This window comes from Mus musculus, chromosome 13 (genome assembly GCF_000001635.26).
Source record: "Mus musculus strain C57BL/6J chromosome 13, GRCm38.p6 C57BL/6J".
Taxonomy (NCBI): Eukaryota; Metazoa; Chordata; class Mammalia; order Rodentia; family Muridae; genus Mus; species Mus musculus.
The window spans coordinates 13,733,264-13,758,991 of record NC_000079.6 but is presented as its reverse complement, the minus strand read 5'-3'; the positions used below and the strand labels follow the sequence as shown (position 1 = coordinate 13,758,991).

The 25,728-nt window shown below is 39.3% G+C and overlaps 1 protein-coding gene across 3 annotated transcripts in view; it reads right to left on the bottom strand.

Annotated features, from left to right (window-relative positions):
- Window positions 1–25,728, bottom strand: part of Lyst (lysosomal trafficking regulator) — a 188,493-nt gene that overhangs the window by 19,812 nt on the left and 142,953 nt on the right. For all 3 annotated transcript variants that reach the window (XM_006516561.2, XM_006516562.2, NM_010748.2), the window contains 5 exons: window positions 18,387–18,527; window positions 15,535–15,752; window positions 12,190–12,420; window positions 6,860–7,049; window positions 1,545–1,681 (listed from right to left, as the gene is read on the bottom strand). In XM_006516561.2, the coding sequence (XP_006516624.1) occupies window positions 1,545–1,681; window positions 6,860–7,049; window positions 12,190–12,420; window positions 15,535–15,752; window positions 18,387–18,527 (917 nt within the window). The remainder of the gene's footprint in view (window positions 1–1,544; window positions 1,682–6,859; window positions 7,050–12,189; window positions 12,421–15,534; window positions 15,753–18,386; window positions 18,528–25,728) is intronic.

The window sequence follows — 25,728 nt, the reverse complement described above, 5'->3', positions numbered from 1 at the left end:
CAAACATTAATGTACTGGTCTTCTGTTCTGAAATAGGGTCTAAATATGTATCCCGGGTTGTCTAGGAACTGAAGGTTCTCAAGTCTAAGCCTCTTAAGTGTTAGAAGCCACCAAGCTGGGCTACTAGTTTTTACTTATGTGCATTCTCTTTCTGTTTCTCTGTAGGGAAGCAGTGTGTATGTAAAAAATAGGTATCACGTTAACAGTTGTAAATGTTGTTAAATAGGAGAAGGGAAGATAAAGGTGAAGGATTACTCTTGCTAAAAAATTCTTTATTCTTATGCATGGAAGTACCATTCAAGCTTGGCTCAGTTCTCCACGTGGCCTCACAGCCTCTACTTGACAGTAGTTGATGCCATGCACTACATCCAAAGAACTGACCTATCCCAGTCATGACTATGATTGTCACCAGATTTGCAGAGGGAGGATATTTTACACATCTAACTCCCACTCTGTGTTCTTTCCCCTTGTAATTCATGACAATTCCATAAAGAAGGCAGCGAGGAACACACTTATTTTGGAATATGCTTTTGTGTTTTCACTGGTTTTGCAGACTCATTTGTAATTTAATTACACTACCAGCTCTCTTATGATTCATCATCACCTGCTTATATTGGATACATATTTCTATTTGCATAAAATGCCCCAATATGATTCAAAACAAACAAACAAAAATCTTATCAGTGTTTGTAATAAGATTGCTTTTCCCAGTCCCTTTATCCTCTGCACAAGCCTAGTAACAAATGACTTAGAAAACATGGCATGGCCGTTGTTGCTTTTGCTGCCAGCCATTCCTGGGGTAGTTACCCAGCTTCTAGGATTCCAGGGTGGGAACATGCCAGCAAACATGAACAGGTAGTGGGTATTTTACAGGCAAGGGAAGAGAACTCAGACAACGGTCAGAAAGCTCCCCATGAAACGGTGGACAGAGACTGAAGGTGGTTGTGTGTTCAATCCAGAGCCTTAGATGGCTGCAGCAGTACTATGTGTCTATTGGATATGCATAGCACACAAACTTTATAAACATCAGCAACATGTTTATAGCAGCTTTTTTAGGCATCAACATAAACTGGATAAACACGGTTTTAAAGAGGTGGAAAGACAACTCTAGTTTAGAGAGGCCAAGTTATCTGTCAAAGTAAGTGACTATCTAGCTCCTGGTAACTCAACACAGCTCCAGGATATGAGGCTCAGTGTCTTCTTGCTTCATTAGATGTTCGGTTATTTAGGAAAAACCAGATAACAAAGATGATACTATGGTTACAGAAAATGACCTAGTTGCAAAGCCAAATGGAGCCAGGATGAAAGCAGCTCATTTGCTGAAACACGAGGCCCCAGGCAAGCTCTCCCAATGAGGAAGTAGGCAAAAATCAAACCGTGGGACCTAATCAGATGAGCAGGGATTATGACACCTAGAAGCTCTGCAAACAGCAGCTTCTGGGCTGACATTTAAGTAGACCAGTGTTAGCTAGATTCCTTCCTTCCTTCCTTCCTTCGCAAGACATGGAACTTCATCAGCATACAGTCCTTATACCTAAGCTTACCTGGTGCTGCTGTGAACTCTGAATGAAGTTGATTGGTGGCTCACTCTGCTTACTTTTCAACCGTAAGATGTTGTCAGCATATCCCCAGCTTAGGATAGCAGACCACTGAATATTGGTGTTGTTCATGCTTCTCACACCTCAACAGAAGGGAAAACCAAGGATCTAGTTGTCAGTATAGTATCATATAACACCTCAGACAAGAGCAAGGTAAAGGCTGACATTTATAAAGCAGAATATACACTCTTTTCAGGCACTATGTCCTTATCTGTCTGAGATAAAATAATCTTAGTTTTAGTCCTAAGGGTGGAATTATCTTCTCAGATAAAATTTTATAAAGACAACAACAATAATAAAGCTTACTCTATTCGTGCTCTGAGATTCTTTTTCTTTAAAAGTGAAACATGACCTAAATACTTGTTAAGTAACGTTCTTGATATCTAGTGCTGAGTAGTCAGTATGAACAACTTTGAACACTGGAAGTAAACTCTGCTGGGAGAAGCCATCCCTTCCTAAGCAATAGATCCACTCTGGTTAGCTGTAGGATTTGGCACTGCAGACTGTCTCTCAAGAGGATTTTGGTATTTTCTCTGTCTTTAACAGCACCGTATTATGCCATTATTGGCATAAAGACTTGAACATTCTGTGTTCTTTCTTGGGACTTTCTGTTGTCTACACATGTGCAATTACAGTAAGTACAGTAAGAAGACACACAACATGTGGATAAACAAATAAATAGTTCTTAGATGAATTAGCAGCGCACTGAAAATACAATTCAGAAGTTTGGTGTTTTTTTTTTTTTTTTAAACAGTCAAATGTGGACATCAGTTTTACAACAAAAGAACCGAGAATATGCTCACAAAGTACAAGCCCCACTACATACTCATATGATGTCATGAGTATGAGAACGCTCAGGTATCAAGCTGATACACAGGACCTACGAGTGGTTATACCTTCTTTTTCACTGGGGGTGTTCTGCCTGGGACTTACTTAATTCAGAACTAAAGATCAATGTGGTTGAAGATCAATTAATTGGACTTATTTTCATTTGTTGTTTTAGAGAAAGAAACTTTATCTAATGAACAGTGGATCTTAAGAAGGAGCTTGTGAGAAAATTACAGTTTAGCTCTAGAGATTCATAAGGTGCCATGAATAGAACAAAGTATACTTGGTAGGAAAACCTTCAGGCAGTCTGAGGCACAGTTCCCAAGGAAATGGACTACTGGTCTTATGATGATTATGCATACCTTGTGCAGCTTTCTATTATGACAGATAACCACTCAGAGCCATGCTATTTACATATTAGCACTCAACACATCCAATTGCAATCAGGACTCAACACTCATCTGCAAGGTGTAGTCAGCTGTCAATCATTGCTCTCTGTGAAGCTTCTGTGGCACTTCCGGTGTCTTTTTTGTTTGTTTGTTTTTGTTGTTTGTTTTGTTTTTTCGAGACAGGGTTTCTCGGTGTAGACCCCTGGCTGTCTTGGAACTCACTTTGTAGACCAGGCTGGCCTTGAACTCAGAAATCCACCTGCCTCTGCCTTCCAAATGCTGGGATCAAAGGTGTGCGCCACCACTGCCTGGTTTCTGTGGTGCTTCCTATTATGGTTTAGGTCAAAGCAGTGAACAATGACAATACTTGGCCCAGGATGGTTAAAGTCTAATAGATTCTTGTGAGTATTAATACTTATAATGATCCAGGCCTGATGCTAATCATTTTCATACACTATTTTGAGTCTTCACAATAAATCACGCTGGGAGGGAAGTCATTTGGTATTCCTATTTTTTAATGGATCAAAACCAGTATCTAGAAGGCCTCAAGTAACGTTCTCAAGGCCACACACATAGTAACTAGTGGGGCTTGGATACAAGTCAGGAGCTGTGCTTCTAGAGGTTACAGTGTAAGTACTTCTGCACACACACCTAGATTATAGTGTAAGTACTTCTGCAATCACACCTAGATTATAGTGTAGGTACTTCTGCACACACACCAGGATTACAGTGTAAGTACTTCTGCAATCACACCTAGATTACAGTGTAAGTACTTCTGCAATCACACCTAGATTACAGTGTAGGTACTTCTGCACACACACATAGATTACAGTATAAGTACTTCTGCACATACACCTAGATTACAGTATAAGTACTTCTGCACACACACCTAGATTACAGTGTTAAGTACTTCTGCACACACACCTAGATTACAGTGTAAGTGCTTCTGCACACACACCTAGATTACAGTGTAAGCACTTCTGTACACACACCTAGATTACAGTGTAAATTCTTCTGTACACACACCTAGATTACAGTGTAGGTACTTCTGCACACACACCTAGATTACAGTGTAAGTACTTCTGCACACACACCTAGATTACAGTGTAAGTACTTCTGCAATCACACCTAGATTACAGTGTAAGTACTTCTGCAATCACACACCTAGATTACAGTGTAAGTACTTCTGGAATCACACCTAGATTACAGTGTAAGTACTTCTGCAATCACACCTAGATTACAATGTAAGTACTTCTGCAATCACACCTAGATTATAGTGTAGGTACTTCTGCACACACACCAGGATTACAGTGTAAGTACTTCTGCAATCACACCTAGATTACAGTGTAAGTACTTCTGCAATCACACCTAGATTACAGTGTAGGTACTTCTGAACACACACATAGATTACAGTGTAAGTACTTCTGCACACACACCAGGATTACAGTGTAAGTACTTCTGCACACACACCTAGATTACAGTGTAAGTGCTTCTGCACACACACCTAGATTACAGTGTAAGTACTTCTGCAATCACACCTAGATTACAGTGTAAGTACTTCTGCAATCACACCTAGATTACAGTGTAAGTACTTCTGCAATCACACCTAGATTACAGTGTAAGTACTTCTGCAATCACACCTAGATTACAGTGTAAGTACTTCTGCAATCACACCTAGATTACAGTGTAAGTACTTCTGCAATCACACCTAGATTACAGTGTAAGTACTTCTGCAATCACACCTAGATTACAGTGTAAGTACTTCTGCAATCACACCTAGATTATAGTGTAGGTACTTCTGCACACACACCAGGATTACAGTGTAAGTACTTCTGCAATCACACCTAGATTACAGTGTAAGTACTTCTGCAATCACACCTAGATTACAGTGTAGGTACTTCTGCACACACACCAGGATTACAGTGTAAGTACTTCTGCACACACACCAGGATTACAGTGTAAGTACTTCTGCACACACACCTAGATTACAGTGTAAGTGCTTCTGCACACACACCTAGATTACAGTGTAAGTACTTCTGCAATCACACCTAGATTACAGTGTAAGTACTTCTGCAATCACACCTAGATTATAGTGTAGGTACTTCTGCACACACACCAGGATTACAGTGTAAGTACTTCTGCAATCACACCTAGATTACAGTGTAAGTACTTCTGCAATCACACCTAGATTACAGTATAAGTACTTCTGTACACACACCTAGATTACAGTGTAAGCACTTCTGCACACACACCTAGATTACAGTGTAAGCACTTCTGCACACACACCTAGATTACAGTGTAAGTACTTCTGCAATCACACCTAGATTACAGTGTAAGTACTTCTGCACACACACCTAGATTACAGTGTAAGTGCTTCTGCACACACACCTCGATTACAGTGTAAGTGCTTCTGCACACACACCTCGATTACAGTGTAAGTGCTTCTGCACACACACCTAGATTACAGTGTAAGCACTTCTGCACACACACCTAGATTACAGTGTAAGTACTTCTGCAATCATACCTAGATTACAGTGTAAGTGCTTCTGCACACACACCTAGATTACAGTGTAAGTACTTCTGCACACACACCTAGATTACAGTGTAAGTGCTTCTGCACACACACCTAGATTACATTGTAAGTACTTCTGCAATCATACCTAGATTACAGTGTAAGTACTTCTGCAATCACACCTAGATTACAGTGTAAGTACTTCTGCACACACACCTAGATTACAGTGTAAGTACTTCTGTACACACACCTAGATTACAGTGTAAGTACTTCTGCACACACACCAGGATTACAGTGTAAGTACTTCTGCAATCACACCTAGATTACAGTGTAAGCACTTCTGTACAAACACCTAGATTACAGTGTAAGTGCTTCTGTACACACACCTAGATTACAGTGTAAGTACTTCTGTACACACACCTAGATTACAGTGTAAGTACTTCTGTACACACACCTAGATTACAGTGTAAGTACTTCTGCACACACACCAGGATTACAGTGTAAGTACTTCTGTACACACACCTAGATTACAGTGTAAGTACTTCTGTACACACACCTAGATTACAGTGTAAGTACTTCTGTACACACACCTAGATTACAGTGTAAGTACTTCTGTACACACACCTAGATTACAGTGTAAGTACTTCTGCACACACACCTAGATTACAGTGTAAGTACTTCTGTACACACACCTAGTTACAGTGTAAGTACTTCTGTACACACACCTAGACTGATTAGCCCAAGCCCACTCTACTGACAAGTTACAGAAGGAACATGGCTCTCAAGGTACATTAAGGGCCTGAGACTTAGTGATAAAATGCAATAGGTTGAGAATTGTATGAGACACATTTAAATCCTATAGTGCTGCGTGATAAGGGTGCTGACTGAGGAAGCTTAAAAGCAACCTCACATGAACAGGAGCATCCTCAGCCATTCCTTTTCACCTTAGGCCAAGCAGGAGAGCCTCCACACTAGAAAATGTTAGCAGGAAGGACAGAGGGACTGATAAGTGGAAAATGTCCTCAGTTCTCCAGTGTCTGGGTGACATTTGAAATATGAAGTGATCCATACCACATAGTCCTTCTCCACACTGCATGGCTGCTGAGCTGGAGCAGGGAACCAGAGAGCTGCCTTTAGGACATGTGTTTATACTTATCACTCCCTGGGCATGTTTAACGCACAGGTGCATCCTCTGGAGCACCAGATCTGTCTGCTAAGTGCATCTGCCCATCTTGGGGATTGAGAGTTAGAATGTGTATGTTTCCATCAGACTGACAATGCTGTCATCCTGGAAGCACAGGCATTTGTTCTCAACTCCCTCATTTTAAATGGCACTACTGCATTTAATTCTCACTTTTTAATGTACTACACTTTAATGCCTAGCTTGCATAAGTAACCACAATTCTGAAGAGAGCTTTTCTCCAAAGCCTGTGCAACTTCAGAAGTCAAATAAGGCAGCAGTCCAGGTGAGCTGGTGACAGTTAGATCTTCTAAGAGACCTCCTGTCTGATCCTCACTGTGGTTCACATTACCTTGCTCCTTGTTGTAGGTCATCAGAAGACAGAAGTTTCGTGATAAACCACAGATGGCTCTGGTGGGCAGTGCCTGCAGGGAACCAAATCTTTCTCCATGGGGCTGGCTGAAGCAGACCACAGGTACTGGAGCACTGGGGGAACCTACGTACTCCCCCCACTTCAAGCCTTTTATCCATGACAAAGGGCTCTAAAACCAAAGAAATTAAAGAATAAAGAAGAAAACCTTATAAATAAAAGGTTATGAGGTTATTAATTACACTATAAATTCTAAACAGAAGATAATTAGATCATAAACTCTGAGAGAATTCTGCTATGTGTTTTACTTCTCCATGGTTACCATATAGAAACATTTGCTTCTTATTTGATTTTTGTTGAGTGGTTCTGACTTAGCTTGAATGGAATTCAAATTTGAAATTTAAGCAAAGAAAACAAAATTTAACTAGACATTTCTTTTAGGCTTGCTAAAATATCTAAAGTTGGTGACAAGCCAACTTAGATATTCTGTACATATGACAGAAATGAAGACATATGGCACAGAAGATCTCACTCAGCTACAAGCTTTGGAACCAGGGACCCTTGTTTGATATATGTCTAGACCACAGCAGTTTCTCAGTGGATGCTCGGAGTTTATTAATGGAGCGTACTGAGAAGGCTAGAGCACTCAGCGGTCCAGAGACTGCTAGTAAACCCTAGAGAAAACAGGGTTGCCCAGTGAGAACAAAGGAGGACATGGGACTGAGGAGCAGCAGGCTGTGAACATGCAATGGGGAGAGAAGACTGTAGCCAGGGTGGCCACACACCTGCCATGAACAGACATCAAAACCCTTCCTCCATCCAAGTAAAAACAACTGTCAAGAAGAAAATCCAGGAAGGGCAGAAAACAGCCCTCAGAGTTGCCCCCAATAACTTTATTCTTCCACTATCTTTTTGAACGTTAAACTCTTAATCTCTTCTTATTAATAGACTTCCTCTGTTTTAGACATTTAAAAGTTTAGTTTTCTATTTTCAAATTACAGAGGAAATGCTACACAAATCTAATGAAGATAACATACTGAACAAATTCCAGTTGTTTCCATAAAAACAACAAATACTTTTCACTGTACTTTGCTTATCTCATTTTTCCATCTGAATGAAGAAGCAGGTACATACTATTGTTTAAAATGCATGACAGTCAGTGCTCTATTTCTTCTTATTTAGACCACTTAGGGGACACAGTAATATGCAGTGTTAAGTGGCATGTCAGAGAAGGCTGAGCAGCAGGACTGCTCCTGTGGGAAAAGAGAGGCTAACACAGGTATTCTGAAAACAAGTTTCTTTTTGAAAGCCGTCAGCCTATCTATCTCCTGATGTTGGACTCAAGTTATGACTGGTCATTCATAATTCCTTGCCTAAAAATTTCTCTCATATGAATTACAGAGTTTAGGGTTTTTTGAGTTATATACAAAGCTAACCATTTTTGAGGTATACACAATCACTGACCACTGAAAAATGGCTAAGTGTTTTACATTATACTGTATGCATAAAAGAAGAGTGCCTTTTAAACATTTTTTTTAATTGGGCATTTTCCTCATTTACATTTCCAATGCTATCCCAACGCCTTTAATCCCAGCAGTTGGGAGGCAGAGGCAGGCGGATTTCTGAATTCGAGGCCAGCCTGGTCTACAAAGTGAGTTCCAGGACAGCCAGGGCTATACAGTGAAAAACCAAAAAAAAAAAGAGTGCCTTTTCTAAGTGCTGCTCAGACAGACAAACTGACTGAAGTTCATGTAAGTGCAGCTGGCTGTGAGGAGGACCTTCTTCAGCACAGCACAGCTGATGTATGTCAGGGATGGTGGAGCTGCCACCTGAAGGCCAGGGTTAAGCACTGTGTGGGAGGTCCCACTGTGGTTCAAGCAAAGAAAAGCTGTGGCATATGCCAAGAGCCATCAAGGAGAAGCTAAAAACTAGCAGGTGATCTTCCTGAGACGGTTCTGCCATGGACTGTTAAAGTTAATGATAGATCTGCTTCTCTAGCCAATGCTGAGAAGGTTAGATTTTAGGAAAGATTCCTGCTATTAATATGCTTTTGCTGTTATTATTAAATCTATAAAACAATCACTAGGCATTACCCTACCCTTTTGAACAGATCACTGCAGAACAATGAAAATGTACTGTCTTGTAGTGATGCTATATAGACAGATATTTTTTAATTCTTAATGATGATTTGATAAGAATTCCTAAAATTATATTAGTAATTATTAAGTTCTTTTATAATAGGACTGCTATTAAGTCTTCTCTGATAAATAAAACTGCAAGTGAGAACTCTGCCAATCTTTGAGAGTTATGAGTTAATTGCTTCTGAGATAGCAGGCAGGAATCTGTAACTTAGAGCACGTTTCAAGAGGTTGTAAAACTATTAACCAAAGGTCATAAAAAGAGAACTAAAGATTTACTATAGGTGCAAGGACAGAAGATAAAATATTGACTGGGATTATCTATGTGAAACTTCACTAAAAACTTAGTCACAAATATATGGTTTTTAGTTTTCAGTGGCAGCTAATGAATGTTTAGCCAGATAATTACTCTTAATGGATATGCATGTAAACATTCTCTGTTGTAAACTTCTTATTCAATTTATGATTTGAATTTATGTTTGAATTTCTAGTGAACTTTTGCAAAAATGGGAAACTTGGTAAAGCTATGTGGTCTATTCTCCTAGAACAGGTACAAAAGCCTAGAGAAGATTACATTGGGAACATAACACTGGGAATAAAAGCACTGGGAGTAAGGCATTGGGAGCAAGGCATTATTACATCAGAGTAGGAGGAGAGAGCAAGATTAGAAGGAGAATGCAGAGTGGAATAACTTAGAAATTATAAGGCAACTTAAATAATTAAGAAAGCAATACGCATAATGCAGAAGGAAGAGAAAACAAGAAGCTGTAGAGAGAGTAGAAGGAGCAGGCAGGCTTAGTCTTACTAAAGAGAACAAAGCTTTCTTCTTAAAGATTTGGGTTTGATTCACTTAGTAATAAAAGGGCAGAAGCTTTTTTCTTTCTCTATGTAATAAAGATTGGAGCAGGTTTTTCATCCAGAATGAGTGAGTTCTTTCTGCACTGATGCTTGGTCTTTTACTCCATATACATATGTAAGTATGGATGTGTGTAAGTGTGTAATTATGAGATAAGTATGTAGCTGGGCTCAACTGGTTTGAATAGATATATATGAACATGTAAGCATGAATCTGTATTTGAATTTATGTGAGTTTATCCATATTTGGTTGTGTAAAAGTTTTTCCTTCTGTGAGCATGACTCTCTTCTCCTGGTTCGATAGAAGTTTGTTGCTCCCCTACCTCCACCCTGACAAGCAGAGGCATCTGGACAAGAGGGACAAGGCTCTAGCAATTAATCCTTTACTTAATCTGCTGCTGTTTTAGGATGAGGTGCTAATGCAGTCTTTGGTCTCAGAGGAATTCAGACAGGCAGGTCAGTTACCTTAGCAAAGATAGGTAAATGATTTATTATTAAACACAAGCCCTAAATATCACACAAGACCAAATCTTGCCCCCACTGACAGTCTTCCCCCTCCACTAACCAAGAAAGAAGACCCATTGGGGCTGGCCCCAACAGGCATAAATACCACTGTACATCACAGAGAAGAAAGGGCAAGCCAAACTCTAAAGAAGCTGCCTGAGTAGTGACTCATTTAGTAAAATAGTGGATGCCCACTGTGTGCCAAGCATGTTCTGTGGAACTGCGAACACAGTAATAAGCAAGTCAGACAACACCCTTTCTAATGCTGTTGCATTCAGATAGGATGGGAGAGACAGACTAAACAAGAACCTAAATGTATATTAGGCATGAAAGTGTTATAAAGCAAAAGTGAGAAGACTGAGAACAATGGAGATGCTGATTTATATATGGCATCAGGGAAGACTCTCAGAGGAGGGGTTCTCTGAACAGAGGCCTTATTGAAATGAGAGAGCCAAATGGGTCTATGTGGGGAGGGTACAGTTAATGTGAAGGTCCTATAGTGGGAATGAGGCAGGCTGGGACTCACTGTCAGCAGGCAGACTGCCTAATGCTTTTACATACATCATCCTTAAACTGCTAAATAGCACTGAGCATAGCATCTAGCACTAGGAGAAGAAGGCAATCCAGAGCAAGCAAGAATCTTCAGCTCTAAACTGCTCTGGGCTACACAGTGAGACTCTGTTTCAAAAAACCAAAATCACCCAAACAAACCCATAAAACCAACATCTCACTCATTAATTGCAATAAGTATAGTAGTAAATTAAATGGAATTTATTAAATTTCAGGAATATATTATTATGTTGTTCTGACATGTTAAAAAATGTATTATAGTTAAAAATAGCAACTCTGGTAATGGCTAATAAGACTTTAAAGCCACAAAATAAAAATCCAGATTTCCACTACAAAATTCAATATTGGTGACTTGGTTTTAATATAATACCACTATTAATAAATATCTTTAGGTTGACTATTAATTGGATGGGTTCTGTTTGCATTTAAAATGCAAAACTCACAAATGTGAGTTATATGTATGAAGAATTTGCATCTATAGTCATAAGATATTTAAGCACTTTTTTTTTTTTTTTTACCAAAAACATTATCAAAACAAGGTCTGTGAAAACTCTTCACTGACTGGAGCACTTCAGTGCACTTGAGGCATACTGCTTGGTTGATGTTCAAGGTCTCTTCCCTTCCCTTTTCATTTTCAGTGGCTCCTTTCTATAAACACTTTGCAACATTCAAAAATTTAAGTTCTAGTATTGTATGCTACATATGGTGAACTTAAGTGGAAGCTAAGATTCTTTTTCCCTTTAAGTTCTGCTTGCTTTAGTTTTCAATTGTAAAGAAAAATTATGCTCACTTTCTATTTTTAGAGACAATATTTCCCATTTCTATAATCTGGGGAGGTACCTCTTGCTAGTGTTTTTGGTTAATGATGGCCATCAGACCCAGCTGTGCCACTTACATAGTTACCAGCTGGCCCCTTTTGTTTGCACAATCCTATTTAGAAGTTTGCTTGGTGAGGCTTTCCCTGGTAATAACCCTTCTGTGCAGTGGGGGACAGCTGCTGTCTGTCCTAATCAATGCACCTTTTCCCTGGACTTGCAAGGAATGCTCTCCATATCACTGATGCAGCCAGCACTCACTGTACACACAGGTCATTGCTCTAGCTGCCCCTATTTGTTTTGCACTGGCTGGTACTTACCCTGGTGTCACTAGGACCACACTATTCATGTCTGTATCCCCACAGCTACCCGGTCATGGCAGGAGTTCAATCAACCTTTGCTGAATTTTACTGAAATCAAAGTAACATACCGGATGAGTGACTTCCTTGACTGGTTCTCGGGTCTCTCTGAAAGCGAACTGGACTAACAAGCCAACAGCTGCTGGAAGCTCTCCTTCGATGTTAAGCTTGGCTCCAGGTCGGCTGGCATGGGCTGTGTGGAACAACTGACGTGGGGTCTGCCCGTAGGTTTTTATCATGGTTTCTAAAGCCCGTCTCTGCACTGGATCTTCAACTGCAGAGACATCCATTCCAAAATATGTCTGTAGAGAAGACAGTCCAAGAACATGACATACTCAGTGTAATGGTAGAATTAGTCACAATGCTAAAAGAAAACAACTTGTTTCAATCTTTAGGTAATGGGTACTCTGTTTTGAATGCAAATGATTTAAAAATGTTTCTGATGAGGTTATCTTAGCCTTACTAGTCTTATTAGTATAAGACAGTAATAACCAACATTTCTAAGTGTGAACAAAATAATATGTTTTGTCTGACTGACATTAATTAGGTGTATTTATAAAACATTTCAAATTTAAAGTCTGAGACTGTCATAGAAGATGTCAGGTAGGTTGCTTGCCCAAAGTAGTACATGGAAAAAGGCAAAAGTGAAGATATACCGCCACGCAGGTAAGTGAGTCATCATGACAGCTGACAGTGAATAAGGAAAAGCATCAAGGAAGGCTCCAGGGTGAGTTGTTTCAATGGCATGTTCCTTCCTGGCACTGTGCCTCTGAGAAGCTTGCTCTGTGCCCGTGCACTTATCTGTCTAGTCTAAGCTATTATTGTTAGTGCTGTGCATGCCCTTGTGGATGGTCCAGGTTTTAGCATTTAATCAGGTACAGCAATCTTCACATGTGTATCTAGATACAACATTCTTTTAAGTGTCAAAATAAAATTTCCAAGGCACTTCAGAAGTTAAATAACCTTCAAGGTTACTGCACATTTTAAAATACAAAAGTCTCAAAGATTTAGTGAAAAAAGTCCAGCTAGACGAATTACCTTGTATGTTTCACTCTCTAGATAAATTTTAAACAAAATTACTGAAAAGATAATGTGAAATTATGTGCACAGAACAGGGTTTACTGAGGTTAATATTTAAATTCACAATTGCTCTAAATGTTATATCTCAGGATAAAATATGAATGCAGCTCATAAATTATACCTAGACCTTTGCCTTTATTTCATGCTTGATGGTGCTCAGAACATGCTACTTAAAACATGGTGCCTACATAGATGGAGCGCTCTGAGCTGCAGGACGAATGTAAGGAAGGACTCGCTCTTCCCTGCAGCTGTTCATGAAACCTAGAATAAGCTTTCTGACCATGCTCTGAGGCAGGTTGGTAGCACCACATGTTCTTCCACGGAGGAAAGGAGCAGCCTCGTATCTGAAGACTGACGAAGGCACATGCAGACGATGTGAGCCGTTCACCTGCTTGCCTCATCTGCTGTGATTTCACAGACTCCGTAACATCCCTCAGCTGTAGCATAAAATCTCAATCTAAGCACTTGCTCCGGGTTTCCAGTCCCAGGGAAGGCTCTGGTGCTATGAAAGTTTGTGCTAGGTAAGTCTTTATACTGTTCTCTTCTTAATCTCTGCTTTGTTGTGGAGCCCCAACAAGGAGCCTAAGACGGGTAGAAGGAAATGGTAGTTTTTCCTCCTCGATTTACTACTTCTCTTGCAAAACTCTTATCTGTGAATCAAATGATAATGCTTTCCTCAAAATGAAAAGTATTCTCCTCTTCAAAGTCGTCTTCTATTACAGCCACCATAAAACTGTTTGATTCTCTCTTCTAAGGATACTTGGAGGTATCCAAAAATAATTATGGAGAACAATAGACTACAAAGAGAATTTTATTTCTGGGCCACCGTTTGGGTGTGTGTTTCTGCTATAAACAAGCTCAGAGGCAGGATTCCTTGTAAGGGTTTGGGGTGTACACATAGCTGTATTTGTTAAAAATACTTTCAGATCTGTAACATCTACATAGATACTACTAATGAAGCAAGCCCATGGTCGACCAATTCACCTTGCTAAGTGGAAATCTGGGGCAACCACATGTCATGCAGTGGATTATAGCTGATCTGTTGGTCTGCACTGAGTAGCCAGCATGCAGAATCCAGAATACCTTTTTCTTTGTGCTCTGCTTCTTTGCCTCCTTCAGATGTGTCCTTTCACCCATTCCACTGGAACTCTCCCAACACATGCAGTCAGTCTACCCAACCCACCTTCTTCCTATGCTACTCACCCTCGTTACCTCCATGCTCAGAGAGCCTAGCATAGTAAATGCTTCCTAGTCTATGCAGAAGTATAAACTAATGCATGTGTAAATAACAACTCTACTTCTAGGGAATTAGAGACTATCTTAAATAGGGATAGCAGTGGCCACTGCAATCATGGAAAATGACACCTTATGACTCTACTATTCTTACAGACTATACTTAAGACTGTATTATTCAAGAGGAAAAGATTTAAAAAACAGGATTTATATTAAATTACTGGAATAATATGCAGGTGTAGAAAAAGTCTCCCAGGTGGTTTTGATACTTATCTCTAGATGCTGAAAGCAAAGTTTATTTCTCATATTTCTTCTTTTTGATAGTTGTATTTTACATATTTTCTAATAAGGCAATTGTACTGTCTCTATCATAAAGAAAAATTCTGCTTTTCAAAAACTGTACTCAGAATAGTAGGCAGTAAAGAACTAACTCAGCCAGCTGGCCACTCTCTTTGGAGAACTCTGCTGCCTCCTTGGCTGGTGTCTGGAAGCTGAGATTTCTGGGTTGAACTTTTCCTAGGTTGAACTCTGCCTATACTGTGCAAACAATGTGGTCCATGCTTAGCACCTGCACTCCTTCTGGGTCTAGAATTTTAGCACACATCAGGCAGATGGTTTTTAAGTGATCATTCCCTAAGAGAGACTGAATCTGAATGTCTAGAATCTCTAGGTAGCTCTCCTGGCAGAGGCCACTTGAAATGTGTCATTAAAGCTCCTGGCAGAAGAGCATGCTCTTTGTGCTTTAATAGGAGTCAGGTGTGTGCGCCTTGCTTCACCCAGACATTGTTCACTGTTTATTTCCTTTGTTCAGTTATGCTTGGAATCCTTTACTGCCACAAATCAGAGCTGCAAACTGAGTCCACACATTTGTTTAGTAAATCACTAGATACGAGGTGGTCTCGGAGAATCCCTAGCTATAGCATCTAAGACACTTTTAAAGAGATGAAATACAAAACCTAAACAATCTTACAGAATAGTAGTATAGCTTAGTTTAACCGTCTCTTTTGATGACTTGGGTATTTTAAGGAAACATCTTAACAGCCAACCCTAAAATCTTCAGGTTCTAACTTCTACGTGTGTGCAGTCTTACAAGAGGCACTTACAGCAGGGTGGAAGACATTGATGGCTTGAACAGACGCCTTCCCCTTTTGCTTGTAGCCAAACACTAAGTCGATCCAGTGACAGATGTTCTGGGACACATGGTCAGACTCTAGTGCTTGCCGGTGAATAAGGATGAACAGCCGAGGATCGTTGCGTGCCCAGGGAGGAAGATTGACGTGGTTAACCCGCTCTCCATTCTGACGAACACCGAAGTCAAAGCCTAAGGAAGATGACAACACAAGTGTTCACTCTGCCGATGCATGCTTCATTTAGCCCACAGTATAAGAGCTCTGGAAAACTGGTAACTGTGCAATGTAACTCTTAATGGCAGCAGCAAGGTGAAATGTCCAACAGTAAGAATGAGGTGTTCACCTTCTTTCTGTACCAATAGGGACAGGACAGATGCTAAGCTAATTCAGGCTGGGACTTTCAACTTTACCCTTTGATCACTTTCTAACAGGAGGGAGAAAAAGCAGGAAATCTGTGCCCATGAAGTTCAGTAGTCTACTCACCAAACTCTTCAAATACTCTGAGTGCTTAAACATCTTTAATTATAAACTTGATTAAAATAAAATTAAAGCTTTGTATAAGAATTTCTAGATTTTTGGTATTTTCATATATTGAGTATTACATATTTAATACATATTAACATTCTGTAGTTTAGAAAACCTCTTACAAAGTAGATATCACGCTACAATGAGTTGTCATAGTATATTGGTTTTATGGACAATATATAGGTTTGCCTTGACTTCCTTTCTTCTAAGTATTCCTAGCCTATCAAAATTAATAACATATTATCTAGACAGGTTCTGGTTTTGTTTCTGTGTTTTGTTTTGTTTTTCAGATGGTTTCTCTGTGTAAGGGAGGGACCATGAACTCAATCATTCCAAGCTTTCAGGTACCAAGCAGATTACTCATTACTCAGAGCAGATGGTGAAAGGGTACCAAGAGGAATGCTGACAGGGAAAGGCATGAGAAGCATTGTAGGAAGTTGCAGTTTTAATAAGCGGCTACAGGGGCTGGAAAGATGGTTCAATGGTTAAGAACAGTGGTTGTAAGCTGCTGCTGGTGGTGGTGCATGCCTTTAATTCCAGCACTCAGGAGGTAGAGGCAGGTAGATCTCTGAGTTTGAGGTCAGCCTGATCTACGGAGTGAATTCCAGGACAGCGAAGACTATGCAGAGAAACCCTGTCTTGAAAAACCAAAACCAACCAAACAACTACAACAACAACAAAAACAAAAAACACTAGCTGCTCTTCCAGAGGACCTAGATTCAATTCTCAGCACTCACATGGAGGCTCACAATTGTCTGTAACTCCAGTCCTGGGAGATTCAATGCTCTTCTGGCCTCTGCATGTACTGCATGCATGTGGTACAGACACACATGTAGGCAGAACCCCCATACCCATAAATAAAACAATAATAAAAGTTATTGTTTTATTTACCTTTAACTAACAGGCTACAATCTTTTCTATCTACGCTTTTCTGGGTGTCTTATTTCTCCATTACCGAGTGGTAGTATGGAAGTGCTCAGCCTGAATCTGGGTAGACAAAGGGAAGCAAGAGCAGCCATTTGGCTGGCAAGGCTAGGTTAGAAAAGGTACTTTAGCTTCTGTCCCCTTCTCTTGGGATACTTGCCTTTGGAGCCCTGAGTAGCCAAATAGTTTGTGAGGAAGCCCAAATCAACCTCCCTGAAGAACACCTCTGAAAAAGCACAGATCAACTTAAGGAAAGGAGCAGTGGATCTACCACTCCCCTGCCCTATCAGCCCAAGCTCTGAATGTAACCAAGGACACTTCCTTGACTTGGACTTGCAATTAATAGCAAATTTATTGTTGCTTTGAGTCACTAGGTGTTGGGGTGACTTGTCATAAAGCCATAATAGGAATACACATGAAGAACTACAGACAAAACAGACCGTGGATGAGCTCTAAACTGAGATCCACATGTGTTCACCCCAAGCTGCAGGTGCTGATATCTGACGTATACTTTCATACTAGTACTGCATACTGTGCACCATTGGAGCCGCACTGAAGTGATTTCGAATAGCCAACATGATGAAACAGCTCCAGGGCAGCTAGCAGATTAAGTGCATTGATAATTCACCAAATATCCCAAAGATAGCAAACATTCTAAGGTGTTTTGTCTAAAACTGACTTACCTAAAGATATATCTCAACATCATATATTCTCAAGGGTCACATGAAATTAAGGAAAGCAACTCAAAAGTACCCCTCCCAGAGTTGTCTGAGACCTTCAGTCAGGGAACAGGAAAGGGTAGCCAAGGTCTACTACAGCATTGGAGGCTATCCTCTAGAATGCCCTTTGACGTTGATTACTAGAGAATTTTACTAAGAGAGTTTTTCTTCTTTGCTTTTTTCCACCCATACTCTAGGTTACAGTATGCACAACCATACCTGGTCTATGTGGTACATGTTAGGCAAGCACAACACCAATTAACCATAGCCCTAACCCCAGAGTGTTTTATTTCTCTTATTTCCTTATAAAATCATTCTGATTTTAATTACATTTTTCAATGAATTGCTTTTTACTATTACTTTTTAATGAGTGCAACTTTTACAAACAGAAAAAAATTGTGTAATGAAGTTAAAATACATATTAAAATAATTTTAATAGTTAAAAAACATAGTTTCCTATATGTACCCAGTCCTCGGTCCTATAAAATTTTAGAAGTCCCCAAGCTCACCTAGAAATAAAATTATAGATTTAATGACAGGAATCTCTCCTATCTGAGAAATCAGGTTTCAAGTCTTAGAAAAGCTACCTTTACTCCTGGAAAATTATAACTCTATTGCATACCCTTCCAAATATGTGAGAAATGATCTGCTGTTTACCTTCACGGTTCACTAAGAACTCAGGAAGATAGAAAAACTCTGGAATCAGCTCCTTCACATCAGTCATGGACTCAAAGGAGGAGAGGCGCCAAGTTGTGTTTGTAGAATGAAATGTTCGGTCTGGAATGTCGAAACTCTGATCTACAAAGAAATTCCAATAATATAATAAAGACACAAAGACCATATTCCACTTGAAGCTTCCCGTAGCACTTGTTGCTTCAAAAATGATAAAAGTAATGGTCCTTTGGTTTATTTAAAGGATTATTCAAATATTTGAAATCACATTATTTTCAACTGCATTATGCTTCCATCATACCTCTAATAGAATTTCTATCATCTACTTGCCTAAATGACTACTGCCTTCTACTTAGTTAGAATGAAACTTTCACAAAAGCAGGAGTCCACTCATACCCAGCACATAATGGACACATAATAATGACCTTGTTATTAAATGAATGTATAATTTAAAGAGAGAAAATTATGGGTTGAGGAGATGGCTTAGGTGGCAAAGTACCTTTTACCAAAGCACAAGGACAAAAGTCTGATCCCAAGCGTGCATGTAAAAGCCAGGTAGGTGGGTAGCTGTGTGTCTGTCTCCCCAGCAGTGGGGTGGTCTATGTGTGAGCTCAGTGGCCATGCAGTTGAGCAGACAGAATGTGTCCTAGGTTTAGTAAAAAAATCCCATTTCAAAAGATAAACTGGGGAAGCAGTTGAGGACATCTGTTGGTGATCTGTAGCCTTCACAAGCAGACACGTTCTTGCGTGCAGCTGGACACCCATACCTATACACCCATAAGGGAAAAGAGACAGGACGAAAAGGAGAATAGTAGATACCAAGACTATCTACTATTTAGATATTTGTTTTTTCTAAAGAGTAGGGCCACTGCTTTCAATAATGAAACTTTTAGTGTACAAAATAATGTTTCATTATTATACTCTCATGCATTATTTCACTCTAATTTTCTTGTATTTGTTTCTCCTATCATCTCCACCTTTCCTTCCTCATTTCCACTGCTGCCCACCCTCATGGTTGCCTCCACATAGGCCGTCTTCGGCTTTCATGTTTTATGTGTGTGTGTTAACACATTAGATTCTGCATGGGAAAGACAACATGCTATTTATTGTCTTCATTTGTTTCTCCTCCACTTCCCTTCAGGCCACTTGCTCCCCTTACTTAGTTCCCTTTTACTCCTAACCACATACACAACACGCAATACTGACACGGCTTTTCAGATGCAGCAATACCATTAACTAAACTCAATCATTAACTAAAAAGTTTAGCAGTATAAAACTGAGTATACTCACTTCAGTTCATTTTCTTTCCTGGTATAGACTATTAATGACAAAGAATTGAATTTTGTCCCCATATCTTTTCTGTGAACACAATCACAGGTTGGGAATATTAAGTGACATTCAAAGGCGATTGCTGAGAACAGGAGCTGTGTGTATGGTTCTGAGGGACTCTGTTGTGTTGCCTAAAGTACTTGCTGGAGTCTGAGCGTGTCCTCTGGTGTAGACACTGTCACAGACTAATCTCAGCACCAAGTACAGCAATGTCAAAAGAATCAGCTCATCTCTTTCTCCAAGCTCACCTGCTCTGCTGAGCTACAGTTTCCATTATTTTTATCACTTTTCCATCTACTATACTGAGCCAGTTAGCACTTGGCTGACCGCTAAATTAAATCTGAGGAAAAATAAAATTCATAGTTTTTTTTTTTCCAGAAAGTAAGAAAATCAGGGCATCATAAGGTAGATGCTGTTAAATGTTCTAGAACACACAGGGCAACACTTTAGACAAAAAGTTATATAGCTTAAAGTAACAATAGTGCCAAGGTTTAGAATTCTTGAACTAACTCATTAGGTTAAGAAAAAAAATCAAAAGCCAGCATAAAACTAATGAAATTGAAATAAATGAGGATTAAGGTAATGTTAAGGTTTAAAATTAACCTATTCACAAATATTCAATGAAGATATAGTCATGGCAGTGCACACTTATAATATCAGCACTTGGGAGTTGGAGGTCAGGAATCCAAAACCAATCTCAGCTACACTACAAGTTTAAAGCCCACCTTGCTACAGGACACTGGGTTTCAAAACAACAACAGTGTAACTACTTGATGAAGAAAAGGCAATATTGTATATGAATCTACTCCTAACAGCAATAAAATAAAGATTGAAGGTTGACTGGGAATTTCATATTGATGCATTCTTGGGCTACACTGGAAGAAGTGGTTTTAGTTGGAGGGATATTAATAGCACTGCAGTGTTTTAAACTACATTAAAATATTCTGTTTTCGCTTCCACCTGGTCCTTGCTGCTGGGGCAGACCCATAGTTGGTCTGCTTCCATGAAGACTTCATAGCCCAACCCACGCTAGAGGACCCACTACACTCAGAGCAGTTGAGGATCAGCTGCACTCAGAGCAGTTGGACAACAGCTTGACTGTTCCATGGAAGACCCAACAGTCTGAAGGTGTACCACGAGATCTACTGCAGCCAAGGTAACAGATAAGCAGCTTTTCTGCCCCTGTGAAGAGCCCCCAGTTAGAAGGCCCCACATGTGGTCTGATACAACCAGGGCTGCAAGCCTACCAGGAGACCTGAAGCAACCCAAGTAAAAAAGAGGCAGACTCTATACAGTCACCCAGACTACCAAACACCAGGGATATCTAGATGGGGAAAAGCAAGCACAAGACCATAAGCAACAGAAGCCAAAATACATGGGCATCATCAGAACCCAGTTCTCTCACCACAGCAAGCCCTGAATACACCAACACACCTGAAAATCAGGAATATGCCCTAAAATTCTATCTCATGAAGATAATAGAGTCCTTTAAGGAGGATATCAATAACTCACTGAAAGAAATACAGGAAAACACGGGTAAACAGGTGAAGGAGTTGAATAAAGTGATCCAAGAAATAAAAGAAGAAACAATAAAGAAAACACAAATGAAGGAAAACCTGGAAATAAAAAACCTAGGAAAGAGGTCAGGAATTACAGATGTAAGTATTACCAACAGAATACAAGAAATAGAAGAGAGAATCTCAGGTGTAGAAGATACAGTAGAAGAGATTGACACAACTGTCAAAGAAAATTCAAAACATAAAAAAACTCCTAACCCAAAACACCCAGGAAATTCAAGACACAATGAAAAGACCAAATCTAAGGATAATCAGAATAGAGGAGATTCCCAGCTCAAAGGACCTGAAAATGTTTTCAACAAAATCATAGAAGAAAACTTCCCCAACCTAAAGAAAGAGATGGACATAAAGGTATAAGAAACATCAATAAATGGGACCAGAAAAGAAAATCTTCTCATCACAAAATTATCAAAACACTAAGTACACAGAGCAAAGAAAGAATATTAAAGCTGCAAGGAAAAAAGGCCAAGTAACATACAAAGGTAGACCTATCAAAATTACACCAGACTTCTCAACAGAGACTATGAAAGCCAGAAGAGCCTGGTCAGAGTTCATGCAGACTCTAAGAGAAGACAAATGCCAGCCCAGGCTACTATACCCAGCAAAACTCTCAATCAACATAGATGGAGAAAACAAAATATTCCAGGACAAAACCAAATTCAAACAGTATCTATCTACCAACCCAGCCTTACACAGATTCCTGGAAGGAAAAATCCAACACAGGGAAGATACCTGCACCAAAGAAAGGACAAGATATTAAGTATCTCACAACAAAGTAAAAAACAGAGAGCCACAAGCACATAAAACCACCTACAAAACCAAACATATCAAGAACCAACAGTCATCTCTCTTTAATATCTCTCAATATTAATAGACTCAACTCACCTATAAAAAGAAATAAGCTAACAGACTGGATATGCAAACAAGATCCAGCATTTTGCTGCATACAAGAAACACACCTCAACAACAAAGAGAGGCACTATCTCTGAGTAAAAGGATGGAAAAAAAGTCTTCCAAGCAAATGGTCTAAGTAAACAAGCAGGAGTTGCTAACCTAATATCCAATAAAATAGACTTTCAACTAAAAGTTATCAAGCATGATGAAGGACACTTCATATTTATCAAGGGGAAAATCCACTAAGAGAAACTCTCAATTCTGAACATCTATCCCCCAAATGAAAGAGCACCCAAATTCATAAAAGAAACCTTACTAAAACTCAAAACACACAATGAACCCCATACAATAATAGTGGGAGATTTCAACACCCCACTCACACCAATGGACAGGTCACTGAAACAGAAACTAAACAGAGACACAGTGAAACTAAGAGACGTTATGAACCAGATGGACTTAACAGATATCTACAGAATATTTCACCCTAAAATAAAAGAATACAACTTCTTCTCAGCACCTCATGATACCTTCTCCAAAATCGACCATATAATTGGTCACAAAACAACCCTCAACAGATAAAAGAAGATTGAAATAATCCCATGTATCCTATAAGATCACTATGGCCTAAGGCTGGTCTTCAATAACAGCAAAAACTACAGAAAGCCCACATACACTTGAAAACTGAACAACTCTTTACTCAGTGATAACTTGGTCAAGGAATAAATAAATAAATAAATAAATAAATAAATAAATAAAAGACTTCCTGGAATTTAATGAAAATGTTGACACATCATACCCAAACTTATGGGACACAATGAAAGCAGTACACTAACTGCCCTTGTAAAAAAAACAGGAGAGATCTTAACACTAACAACTTAACAGCACACCTGAGAGCCCTAGAACAAAAAGAAGCAAACTCACCTAAGCAGAGTAGAAGGCAGGAAATAGTCAAACTCAGGGCTGAAATTAACCAAATTGAAACAAAGAAAACAATACAAAGAATCAGCAAAACCAAAAGCTGGTTCTTGAAAGAATCAAATAGATAGATAAACCCCTAGCCAAACTTAACTAAAGGGCCAAGAGGAACTATCCAAATTAATAACATCAGAAACAAAAAGGGAGACATAACAGAAACGGAGGAAATACAAAAAATTATCAGATCCTATTATAAAAGCCTATGCTCAACAAAACTGTAGAAAATCTAGATGAAATGGATGGTTTTCTAGACAGATGCCACATACCAAAGTTAAATCAAAAGCAGGTAAACTATCTAAACAGGCCCCTATCACACAAGGAAATAGAAGTCATTAAAATCCTCCCTACCAAAAAAAGCCCAGGGCCAAATGGAGTTAGTGCAGAATTCTAACAGACTTTCAAAGAAGACTTGATACCAATTTTCCTCAAACTATTCCATAAAATAGAAACAGAAGGAACACTACCTAACTCATTCTATGAAGCCACAATTACTCTGAAACCTAAACCACACAAGAACTCACCCAAAACAGAGAACTTCAGACCAATCTCCCTTAAGAATATCAATGCAAAAATACTAAATAAAATTCTTACAAACCCAATCCAAGAACACATCAAAACCATTATTCACCACAATCAAGTAGGCTTCACCCCAGGGATGCAAGGTTGGTTTAATATACAAACATCTATTAACGTAATCCACTATATAAACAAACTCAAAGAAAAAAAATCACATGATCATCTTCTTAGATGCTGAAAAAGCATTTGACAAAATACAACACCCCTTCATGTTAAAAGTATTGGAGAGATCAGGATTCAAGGCCCATACCCAAATATAATAAAAGCAATTTACTGCAAACCAACAGCCAATATTAAATGGAGACATACTTGAAGCAATCCCACTGAAATCAGGGACAAGGATGTCCACTTTCCCCATATCTATTCAATATAGTATTCGAAGTGTTAACTAGAACAGTAAGACAACAAAAAGAGATCAAGGGGATACAAATTGGTAAAGAAGAAATGAAGGTATCACTATTTGCAGATGATATGATAGGATATATAAGTGACCACAAAAATTCTACCAGAGAACTTCCCCAGCTGATAAACAACTTCAGCAAAGTGGCCGGATATAAAAATAACTCAAATCAAACAGTAGCCTTCCTGTATATAAAGGATAAACAGACTGAGAAAGAAATTAGGGAAAAAACTCCCTTCACAATAGCTCCAAATAGCGTAAAATATCTTGGGGTAACTCTAATCAAACAAGTGAAAGACCTGTATGACAATAACTTCAAGTCTCTCAAGAAAGAAATCGGAGAAGATCTCAGAAAATGGAGATATCTCCCATGCTCATGGATTGGTAGGATTAACATAGTAAAAATGGCCATCCTACCAAAGGCAATCTACAGATTCAATACAATCCACATCAAAATCCTAACACAATTCTTCAAAGACATGGAAAGAGCAATTCTCAAATTCATCTGGAAAGGCAAAAAAACCAGAATAGCAAAAACAATTTTTAACAATAAGAGAACAGCTGCAGGAATCACCATCCTTGACCTCAAGCTTTACTACAGAGCAATAGTGATAAAAACTGCATGGTATTGGTACAAAGACAGACATGTTGATCAATGGAATAGAATTGAAGTCCCAGAAATAAAACCACAAACACAAAATACAGTCACTTTATTTTTGACAAAGGCACCAAAAATATAGAATGGAAAAAGAAAGCATCTTCATTAAATGGAGCTGCTCTAACTAGCTGTCTGTATGTAGAAGAATGAAAATAGACCCACATTTGTCACCTTGTACAAAGCTCAAGTCCAAGTGGGTCAAGGACCTCAACATAAAACCAGATATGCTGAATCTAACAGAAGAGAAAGTGGGAAAGAGCCTTGAACTCATTGGCACAGGGGGAAATTTCCTAAACAGAACTCCAGTGGCTCATTCTCTAAGATCAATAATTGATAAATGGGACCTCATGAAACTGGAAAGCTTCTGTACAGCAAAGGGCATAGTCAATAAGACAAATCAGCAACCTACAGATTGGGAAAAAAACCGTCACTAACCCCACATCCGATAGAGGGATAATAAAGAAGTTAATCACCAAACAACACAATCAAAAAATGGGGTATAGAACTAAACTGAGAATTCATAACAGAGGGATCTCGAATGGCCTAGAAGCATCTAAAGAAATGTTCAAAGTACTTAGTAATCAGAGAAATGCAAATCAAAACGACCCTGAGATTACACTTTACACCAGTCAGAATGGCTAAGATCAAATCCTCAGGTGACAACACAAGCTGGAGAGGATTTGGAGAAAGAGGAACACTCCTCCATTGCTGGTGGGATTGCAAGCTGGTACAACCACTCTGAAATCAATCTGGACGTTCCTTAGAAAATTGGAAATAGATCTACCTGAAGACCCAGCTGTACCACTCTTGGGAATATACTCAAAAGATGCCCCACCATGCCACAGGGGCACGTGTTCCACTCTGTTCATAGTGGCCTTATTTGTGATAGCCAGAAGCTGGAAACAACCTAGATGTCAC